This window comes from Bos indicus, chromosome 23 (assembly GCF_029378745.1).
Source record: "Bos indicus isolate NIAB-ARS_2022 breed Sahiwal x Tharparkar chromosome 23, NIAB-ARS_B.indTharparkar_mat_pri_1.0, whole genome shotgun sequence".
Taxonomy (NCBI): domain Eukaryota; kingdom Metazoa; phylum Chordata; class Mammalia; order Artiodactyla; family Bovidae; genus Bos; species Bos indicus.
Genome location: NC_091782.1, coordinates 52821877 through 52832334, shown reverse-complemented (window position 1 = coordinate 52832334; position 10458 = coordinate 52821877). Strand labels below are relative to the sequence as shown.

The 10458-nt window shown below is 50.9% G+C and overlaps 1 protein-coding gene across 1 annotated transcript; it reads right to left on the bottom strand.

Annotated features, from left to right (window-relative positions):
• Positions 1–466: 466 nt before the first annotated feature.
• Positions 467–10445, bottom strand: LOC109577340 (serpin B9-like). Its single transcript, XM_019986253.2, has 8 exons — positions 10349–10445; positions 9522–9603; positions 8616–8800; positions 6774–6911; positions 6331–6448; positions 4967–5109; positions 3336–3491; positions 467–3125 (listed from the first exon to the last, which is right to left on the bottom strand). Exons 3-8 carry the CDS (start codon positions 8781–8783, stop codon positions 2724–2726), a joined length of 1125 nt encoding a protein of 374 aa, XP_019841812.1. The 5' UTR covers positions 8784–8800; positions 9522–9603; positions 10349–10445; the 3' UTR covers positions 467–2723.
• Between the last annotated feature and the right edge of the window lie 13 nt (positions 10446–10458).

Below are 10458 nucleotides of genomic sequence, written 5' to 3'. Positions count from 1 at the left end.
TAAAGAACCCTTACAACTTGACAGCAAAAAGACCAACAGCCCAATGAAAAAACGAACAAAGGACTTGAACACACTTTTCTCCAAAGAAGACATATACAAGTGGTCAGTAAGCACGTGAAAAGACGCACAACATTATTAGATGCTGCTGCTGCTGCTGCTGCTAAGTCGCTTCAGTCGTGTCCGACTCTGTGTGACCCCATAGACGGCAGCCCACCAGGCTCCCCTGTCCCTGGGATTCTCCAGGCAAGAACACTGGAGTGGGTTGCCATTGCCTTCTCCAATGCATGAAAGTGAAAAGTGAAAGGGAAGTCACTCAGCTGCGTCCGGCTCTTCACAACGCCATGGACTACAGCCTACCAGGCTCCTCCGCCCATGGAATTTTCCAGGCAAGAGTACTGAAGTGGGGTGCCATTGCCTTCTCTGTATTAGACGTTAGGGAAATGCAAATGAACACCACAGTGAGGTATCACTTCTTACCCACTTTCTTTTAATACTTTTAAAAGAAAGGAGATAACAGACATTGGTAAGACTGTGAAGAACCTGGAACCCTCATACAAGAGTGGAGAGTAGCCACAGTGGAACGCACGTTGGTATTTCCTCAAAGAATTAAACATGAAATCACCATTTGACCCAGCAACTTCCCCTAGTAATGTACCCCAAAGAATGAAAAGCAAATACTCAAATAAATACGTGTATATGCATGTTCATAGCAGGATTGCTCACAATGAACCAAGAGTGGAAACTTACAAATGTCCATCAGTGGACGGCTGGACAAACAGTATGTGCTCTTTGCATTCAATGGAATATTACTCAATCACAAAAAAGGGTGAACTGCTGACATCTGCTATAACACGGATGAATCTTGAACACATTTTGTTGCTGTTCAGTCACTCGTCATGTCTGACTCTGCGACCCCATGGACTGCAGCATGCCAGGATTATCTGTCCTTCACCATCTCCTGGAGCTTGCTCAAACTCATGTCCATCATTTCTGTGATGTCATCCAGCCACCTCATATTCTGTCGTCCCCTTCTCCTGCCCTCAATCTTTCCCAGCATCAGGGTCTTTCCCAATGAGTCAGCTCTTTACATCAGGTGGCCAAAGTATTGGAGCTTCAGCTTCAACCTCAGTCCTTCCAATGAATATTCAGGATTGATTTTCTTTAGGATGGACTGTTTTGATCTCCTTGCAGTCCAAGGGACTCTCAAGAGTCTTCTCCAACATCGTAGTTTAAAAGCATCAATTCTTTGGCACCGTCTTTAGGGTCCAAACTCTCACATCTGTACATGACCACTAGAAAAACCATAGATTTGACTATATGGACCTTTGTTGGCAAAGTGATGCCCCTGCTTTTTAATACGCATTATGTGAGATGAAAGAGGCCAGACACAAAAGAGGTCGTGCATGATTCAGCTTACATGAAATTGCCAGCACAGGAAAATCCATGGAGATAGAAAGCAGGCTGGTGGTTGCCACGGGTTGGGGAAGCAGGGAATGGGGAGTAACTGCTTAGTGGATACAGGGGGATGAAGAACATTTGGAACGAGATCAGTGTGATGGTTGAACAACAGCACTAACAGACTAAGCACCAGTGTGTCATTCACTTTAAAATGGTAATTTTAGGTTTTACAAATTTCACCTCAATAAAAAAAATTATTAAAAAAAAATTGTTTTTTCAATAAATTGTTTCTATTATTTATCAATTAGAAAAACTGATTTCTAATCCTTTTTTTTAAAGTCACAGAGCCCATCATCAAATTGCTTATCCATGCACTGTAAGTGATACCCTGATGCATGAAGCACAGCCCCATCCCCAAGGGCCTTAAAGCCAGAAAACACAGAGGGGCAATATGCAGAGAGCTACTGTCAGGGACGTGCCATCTCCCAAGGGGCAGTGTGGGTACAAAGACGCACCTCTGGTTTTGCAGGAAAGGAAACAGCTCTCAGAGAAGATGACATTGGAAATGAGCTTTAAGGGTTGAACGTGATTTTTCCCGTTAGAGTTGGAAGTGGAGAAATACAGTAACACGAGGAAACATGTGATCCTTCCAGTGGTCACATGGTAACCTAGAGGCAGGACCTAGTCCAGCCTGGTGGTCCTCAGAGCTGCCTACCTCTGCCATGGGGTCAGGAGTCAGAGGTCACACCCCCCTACTTCCTTCCCCAGGGCCTAATGCAGGGTTGGCAGTATTCATGGTGACCAGTGAATGTCAAAGAAAGATAAGATGGGCATTAAAGAGGGAATTCCCAGGCAGGTCAATGGAAAGGAAGCCAAGCTTCCATCTCAGGGGCCATGGGTTCCATCCATGGTCGGGAAACTGACATCCCATGGGCTACCCAGCCAAAAAAATAAATACGCATTACGGAACGTTCCTAAAAAGCACAAGCACCAGGAAATCTATCAAACGGTGGTGACAGCTAGTGGCCTGGATGAATACCGAAACAGGCTAAGGCAAGCAGGTGACCAGGAAGAGAACACAGTGCAACCGGAAAGAAACGCACTCGGGAGTGAGTGGGAAGTGAGTCTGCGGCCCACGGAGCGCTTTGCCCACCATCCTACGGGATTCAGGCTGCGTCTCACTGAGGTCTACTGGCCCTCAATCCCCGTTCGGGGGTCAGCCTGGAGGAGAAGCAAGGGTGTGCTAGTGAGTCATTCAGGCTGGGAGCTGCCCAGGCCCTGGGGACACAGGGAAGGCAGGGTGGGCAGGCACGGCGTGCGCACCCCTACGGGGAGGAGAACCTGCCGCAGAAGAGAGTGCTGCGGGAGCCGTTGTGTCTGATGAAGAACAGGAAGGGGTGGTCGGCACAGAACCGGGGTTGGTCCAGGCCGCAGTCGACCTCGATCGCGGCTGAGGCGGCCGCGGCCTCCGTGCCCTCCTCGTTCACCTCCACCACGCTCCTGTGGGCCAAGGTAGACAGACACAGGCCTTTGCCATGCGACATGCCTGAGAAGTCAGCCCGGCCCGGCTGGAAGGCCTCAGCCACCCGCAGGCCCGAGAGCACCGACCGCATGTTGTAGGTCTTCCCCAGCTTAAATTTCGGGAGGAAGACAGACACCTGGGTCTTCTTCATGGAGTCAGGGTGGGTCCAGGCGAGGAACTTCTCCCAAGTGAGATGTTTCTCCACCTGAAAGGCCAGAATTTGACTTTGGGATTCAGCAACGTCAGGCAGCCCTGAGTCTCCTTTCCTGGAGGGCTCCCCCCCGCCCCCCTCCACCCCGAGTCACCTGGCAGACAGGTGTGCCATCTCGTGCTCTGGTACCCGAGCTAGTACACCCAAGAGCAGGAGGAGGGGCTCAAGGGCCAGCGGGGCAGGAAGGGCGCGCAGGACACTCACCGAGCTCAGAGGCACGTGGTCGTCGGGGAGCAGCACCAGCATGCTCAGCTCCTCACCCGCGTACGGCAGCTCCAGCACCTTGGCCTGCACCTCCTTTATGTGGGCCAGTCTGAACTCGCTGTCCTGAAACATCATCTGCACTGGCCTTTGCTCCTTCTGCAGGAGTAAACAGATGACCCGGAATCAGACACAGATCATCGGAGGAGGCAGCACCGTCTCTGGGAGAGGCGGTGGATGGAGGGGTGTGCAGAACCCCCGATGGAAACGGCATCCGCGCCCTGATTAGTGCTACAAACTGTCCAGCAGCTTCTCCCTGCTCCCATCACAAGGCACCTGTCGTCAGCACACCGGTGCTGCCTGGGAAAGATGGTTCATTCAGCAAAATAAATGTGGTGCTCTGCTGTGCTCAGAAAGGAAGTCAGATTTCCAGAGCTAAAAGATGCCCAGTAAATATATCTAATGAAACAATAGAATCTGATGAAAATCACTGCTATTTAATTAGAAAAATGTTTTATGAAACCTTAGAGTTTCACAGCAGTGCAGTCCAGAAATGTAGACAGGCTCGGAAAAGTGTGACAAGTGCAAGGAGCCATGAGGAGGTTCTCCGGGGGCCCAGAGGTTAGACTGCGGGCGTGGCAGGTTTAATTCCTGCTCAGGAAGCGAAGATCCCACATGCTGCGCTGCACAGTAAGAAAAAAAGAACCACGTGGGTCTTCATGCAATTAAACACAACTGTACCAATTCTGAAATTTCAATTGGAGGAAATAAAGTTTTAAAATACAGAAGTGCTGTATGTGCACAGAAGTTAACTGAAATACTGCCCTTACTAAATTCAGTTTTACAGGTTGACACAGGTCATCTATTAAAAAGATTAAAACAAATTTCTAAAATCCATGCCAGCTGTGGAGTGCTCCCCTCCCACTCTGCAACTAGAAGACTGATTATTTACAGTATACCGTATTCGAAGAAAAGGGTTTTACTCCTATAAATTTCTGAATTGCATTAAAAGGGCATTTTTATAAGTGCTGGCTGTGGGGGAGTGGTTAACAAACTATTTTAATGCCTGTCTCAATTGAAATTATACCTCAATGTCAAGACTAAGGTCTGTGTCAAAATTTATTATTAGAAAGCTATGATTACTGAATTTTTGGAGATTAATTAATAGCAAATCAAGTCTGTATTTATTCTCATTTTTTAAATAATTGATTAAAGAAATACATTTTCTTATTCTTTCCCTCTGCAGACCGCCCCCCACCCCCCCCCACCCCCATCATAGTAATACCCAGATCACACTTTCCTAACACCTGTGGGGGTTTTAAATTTGGATTTCTTCTTCATTTTTTGCTTTCTATCTGAGCAATTTGGACTTAAAAGAAAAACTTGAGCTTTCAGGCTGAATGTAGGATGAATACACTCATACAGCAATGACTTCATGAGAAGTTATCAAGGCTCTAGGAGCAATAAAAAATGCAAAAGACTAAAGGCAACAGGTGTTCTTCACCACTGAGTTTAAAATTTCATTCAGAAATGTGAAGTTTCAAGTTATTATTAACCAATGATCTATGCTCTTACAAAGTTAAATTTTTCAATTTTTTCACCAAATTCTCAGGATGTTCAGAAGCTTCCCCCACCTGGTTTACTCGAAAAGGCATCTCCCTGGTGTACGCCTTGTCGAATTCCTCACTCCACCTCCCTCTGAAGTAGACAGCATTGACCAAAACCAGCTTGGTCTCTGCATTAATGGAGTCAGCAGACAACAACTCTGGAATCTTACCTTAGGGAGAAGTAGAGAATACAAAGCATGATAGAAAAAACCCTTGATAAGTCTCATTGGAAAATCCCGATTAGTAGTCTAGAACCAAAGTTCTGCTTTCAGATTTGCCCAGTTTGGGTTGTTCTAAACGGAAGCCACACACATGGGTGGCGTTTATGATCTCGGTGCTTCAGGACCTCTGCAAAGTGGGTGACGTGAACCACTTCATCACTCAAGGATAAGTCCGCTCCAGGTGGGTGGAGACAGACAGGAAATGATGGATGGGCTGGAGAGGCTATGGCTGGAGAGGCCACATGCAGAGCCAGCCTTCCAGGACTGCGCATCAGAGGGCACACCATCACAAGGACAAACTTCTGGAAGCCTCTAGCAAAGGTTTCACTATGATCCCCCAGACATTCTCAGAGAAGGTCAGGGAGCACGTGAAAGGTACTCCTTTCTCCCCCGGAGATCCAATCAAGCCTTTTCAATGAACTAAGAGCACCCCTGCTAATTCACGCCTCGAGAGGGCAGAGGAGAAACAGGGCAAGGATGGCTAGGTCTTGAAGGAAAGACCACCTCCTGCTCTCTGCTGGTCCATGTACTAGCGGAAGGATCATCGCTCTCAGTGGTACCACGTGTAATTGGTACAGAGGGGTCTGTTTGGGCCCAACATCACATGGCCACCATGGGGCCAAGGCCACAGCAGGACACCCTGGGGAACAGAAGTGAACGAGGCTCAACCCACCCCCATGCAGTGATTTCAGTCTGCAGAACCATCAGCCCGAGAGAGGGTCTGCAGCGGGCCTGTCATGGGTCTAGCCTGTCCTAGGCTCTAGGACAGGAGTGGAGGCAGGAGACAAGAAAGGAGCAGGAGAGGGTCAGTCTCGTGTGACGGAGGGCCACAGAGGCTGTTCAGAGGCGGCCCCGGGCTCCTTCCGACAGAGATGCGGCATTCAGTGACGCGAGAACACACGCCCGAGGGAGACGATGCTTCTCTGTGAGGTGTTAACCTGCAAGCCCGGCCTGTGAGCTTCTGCTCCTGCCGGTCACTCTGCTCCGGGGAGAATGGACACGATGAAGTCTCTGCTGTTGAAAACCCGAGCATCTGATCAGAACCTCTGCGAGTCCATTAACGTTCAGATGGTCCATGGGGCCCAGACAACACAGCGCTGACCATCAGAAAGACCAGGGACGAGAGGAGCAGGAGGAGCAGAAGTGGGGGAGCCACCATGGAGCGCTGACCTTCAGTCTTCTTTGAGATCCAAGCGTTGATGTGCTTCCTGGATGGCTCTGCAGCTTCAGCAAAGGAGAGCTGCTCCAGCTCAGCATAGTAGAAGCGAAGACACGATTCCTTAAAGGTCTTTGGAGAGGAGAGTGGTCAGTGAGTTTCCAAAATTCTGAACAGTATATATATTACATTAAAGTAACCATTAATCCCTTAAAGGTGATCATCTCAGTCTGCTAGATATGAAAAGATCAGCGTTTATAAACAGGTGAGAACTCAGCTATGAATAATCATAATGGACAAATGCACTTTAGAAATAGTCAAATTTCAACTAATTCAAAGTACAGTTAGAGAATTACAAGTTTTAAAAATCGTGTTCATAAGTATCAGTTCTCTGGGGTCTTTCTCTCACCCTCTACATTTTGATCACAACTTGTACTGTTCTGTTGCTTGAACTTACAGAGAGAAATTCATATGTCTTCTCCCCAAAGATCCTGTTGGCCGTCCTGAGCAAGTACTGAGTGTCAGTCTTGTTCAGCTCAACAAGTAGCTGCTGGAAATCCTGGTGAAAGTCCATCTCTGTGTTTAAGGAAAGCACCTATCGAGATAAGTAATTTAAAATGATCAATATTGCCCTTCAATTTCTAAAAGTTTTGTGACCAGCATTTTTTCTCAAATACTTTACAAAATATTCCTAAAAGGACACGACTTTTAAGTGTGGATTTAGTACATACTGGAGAAGGCGATGGCACCCCACTCCAGCACTCTTGCCTGGAAACTCCCATGGACGGAGGAGCCTGGCGGGCTGCAGTCCATGGGGTCGCTAAGAGTCGGACACGACTGAGCGACTTCACTTTCACTTTTCACTTTCATGCGTTGGAGAAGGAAATGGCAACCCACTTCAGTGTTCTTGCCTGGAGAATCCCAGGGACAGGGGAGCCTGGTGGGCTGCCGTCTCTGGGGTCGCACAGAGTCGAACACGACTGAAGCAACTTAGCAGCAGCGGAGAAGCAAGACGACACGGGAGAGGGGGAAGATACAGAAAGTAGAACAGAAATGGGTAAAAGAGTTGGCTTTTCTGTCTCAGTTGATCTCCCTTGTTTAAAGATGAGTAACAAAGAAAGAATGAAAGGACTGGAGAAATTCAGAGAAGGAGCTGCTTTAAAATCCTGCATCCTAAGGACAGTGTAAGTGTGCCTAAATGTAGGACAGCTTAACTCTAAAATTTACCAAAAAAAAAAAAGGAGAGATTCACATAAAGGCATTAAAATCCGAGGAGAAATGAGTATGAACAACGACAGTGGCAGAGACTGTGCTTCCAGAGTCTGCCGGCGCCCAGAGCCCACAGCCCGCAGGCCGGGAGCCCTTCCCAAGACACGCCAGGCAGCCAGGCGGAGTTCGCACCCTCAGGGCCTGTGACCTCAGCACAGGAAGGCCAGGCCCACTCCACGTCACAGCAGACACACCACACACCAGCTCCCCCACGAAGCTGCTCTAGGGCTCATGGGCCCGCCTACACACCATAAAGTTCCTCAGGAATAAAGAGTCACTCTCAACACCTCAACCTTCAGGCTCTCACACATGAGCTGGGAAATTATTACGATGAGTAATCGCTACCGTCCAGGGTTCTCAGAGTAATGGATAGGCAGAGTGAAACAGAAAGGCGCCCGGCAGTGAGGGGGCCCGTGTGGACCGCAGGACCACACCGCCTTCTGGGCGACTCCTGCACATGTTCCTCTGTCTGCTCTAGACACTTCCCTGGGGACGGGACAGACTCGAGCGGATGTTTCTGAGTATCTGTTCATCTAGGCTAACTCACACCTAGGCATCTCTACAGGTAAAAAGCCCACGCCTTTGCACCTTCTTTGCACATTTCCGCTTATCCCCTGACTCAGCTGGAAAGCATGGTGGTATATCATTGACTTGAAATACCTATTAACCTACCCTTCTCACCAACGAACAGCTACAAGTTTTAGTACAAACATCAGTACTCTCAAACTGAGACAGAGCTCAGCTGCTGAGATCTCAAGCAATCATTATCATTTCCTAAGTAAAAATAAAAGTATTAAGACAAAAGTTTGATAGTCACATCCAGGCTATTAACTGGAGAAGGATTACCCAAGAAAAACCTTGGTGAAGGAGACCTCAGCTCCGGCCCCTGTGTCTGGGCAGCCCCAGCCCCTCCCAAGGCAGCACGCGTCTGCACCCCGTCCACCGCACCCTCCCACAGGCAGGCCTGGAGAAGGCAGTATGCAGCGGGCGAGCGGACAGGACACGGGAAAGAGTCCCCGCTCCGGCTCACCTGGGCCATCTGGGCAGCGGTGTCCCCTTTGGCTCCCAGGAGGACCATGGCCAGGACCGAGGAGAGGCTCACAGGAGAAAAAATCACGTTTTCTGAAGGGCGGTGTTCACACAGGGCCTTTAAAAGGCGGAGGGTGAAGGTGCCATTTGCTTCACAGAGCGCGTCCATGAGGCCAGGTCTGGAGTCTGAGAGCGGAGAGAAAGACCCTCAGTAACTCTGAATGCCGCCCACCTCACACAGGACACTGTCCTTTCAGGGTGGAGTGCAAAATAGTCTATGGAGCAAGATCCGTGTACGGTGCTTTCTGTCCAAATAGGAAGTCCAAGGTTAAGGTCACGACGTGTGGTCCTGGCAGCAGGTCAAGCAGCTGAGAGCCTCGGGGAATGAACCCCAGTGGCTAACGGGGGCGCACACCCCCCGACACACACTGCTGGGCTCCTGGGAGCAGTGAAGTCCAGTCCTTTCCCATCTGAGAAGGGGGAGGACAGGGCTAGAGAGGAGGAGGGGAGAGACCCCACGTGAGAGCCCTGTCGGCCCTCTGCCAGGTCCCCACAAGGCCCCGTGTATTCTTGCACATACTCCTGAGGAATCCCTGGGAGATGTTCAGTTATGAAGCAGACCAGGTCTCCCCATTTTCCAGCTGATAGCTGAGAAATGTTTGAGAAGCTGAACTGGAGCCAGACAGGCTGGAATCCGGGAGGAAATGGGCTGTGAAGCGAGGAATTTCCACCTACAGTGGCTGCTCCGTCTGAGCCGGGCCTCGGGTCCTGATGGTCAGCAAGTGTCCCTGAACCCCAACCCAGCTCAGGGCGCCTGCTCTCCGCTTCCCAGCCCTCAGGGACCCTCGGACATGGGACATGGGGCCCAGACACTGTGCTTTTTTTAAATTTTCAGTTCTTTCTTTACCAGAAACAGGATTTGAAGGTTCCCTCCTTTCTTTCCTCAACAGCCACCAGCGGACACCGAGCCTGACATTGGAAACCAGGTCCTGAGGGACACAGGAGAGGAAAGGACGAAAGACAGGGGTTCAGGAGAGGACAGTCAGGGTGACGGGGTGCAGCCAGGGGGAGCACTGAGGCCGTGGGAGAGGCGGGGAGGTCAGAGGGGGTCAGGCAGGTGGGCGGGGTGGCCCCGGCCCACCTGAAACCGGACGTGGCACAGCCATCAGCCCCCAGCCCACCTGTGGCCATCCTCCCTTGGTAACGAGACCCTCACTCACACCACGGCTGGCCTCAGGCCCTGAGAGGGCCCCGTGTCCTCCCAGCCCGCTCCAGCCCCCCCACAACCACCACCAAGCCTCGCCTCCTGTCCCCTTAAAGCTCTCCAGCCAGGCTGGCCCTGACTCCGCATCTGGTCTGGCCCACATTCTCCCTGCTGCCGCTCGGAGCCTGAGAACAGGACTGTCCCCACTCCGCACCTCCCGCCACTGCGGCAGACGGAGGAGGTCCTGACCCTTCACTCGGGCTCTTGCCTGGCCCAGCCCTGGGGCTCAAACACACTCGACCGACACGGCTCATCCTCCCGCCAGACCCGAGAGCCCCTTGAGCCCCTCTGAGGCCCTGTGGCCTCTGCGAGCTCCGTTACCCAGCTCCCCATCCTTTAGCCAGGCAGTCACCCTTCTGCCTCCAGGTGGCAGCGTGGCGGCTTCTCAGTCCCCACCTTCTAGGCGTGCCCTGAGCCCGAGTCCCTGCCGGGGCTCCCCTTCAGCTCTCTCTCCCACGGGAGGGGCTCACCTGCCTCCTCAGCTCCAGATGTTCACAGCTCCCAGCACAGAGTGGCCCCTGGTCCAGGAGACCCCGGGAACAAGGCCCGAAGGGCGGGGCCGCCTGCAAACCCGCCCCGC

Excerpts from the sequence above, each read along its gene's own strand:
- LOC109577340 (XM_019986253.2), bottom strand. The coding sequence starts at position 8,783 with ATGGACGCGCTCTGTGAAGCAAATGGCACCTTCACCCTCCGCCTTTTA. Across the intron at positions 3,492-4,966 it reads TGCCTTTTCGAGTAAACCAG|AAGGAGCAAAGGCCAGTGCA; the intron begins GTGGGGGAAGCT and ends TTACTCCTGCAG. Across the intron at positions 3,126-3,335 it reads ACCACGTGCCTCTGAGCTCG|GTGGAGAAACATCTCACTTG; the intron begins GTGAGTGTCCTG and ends CTGGCCTTTCAG.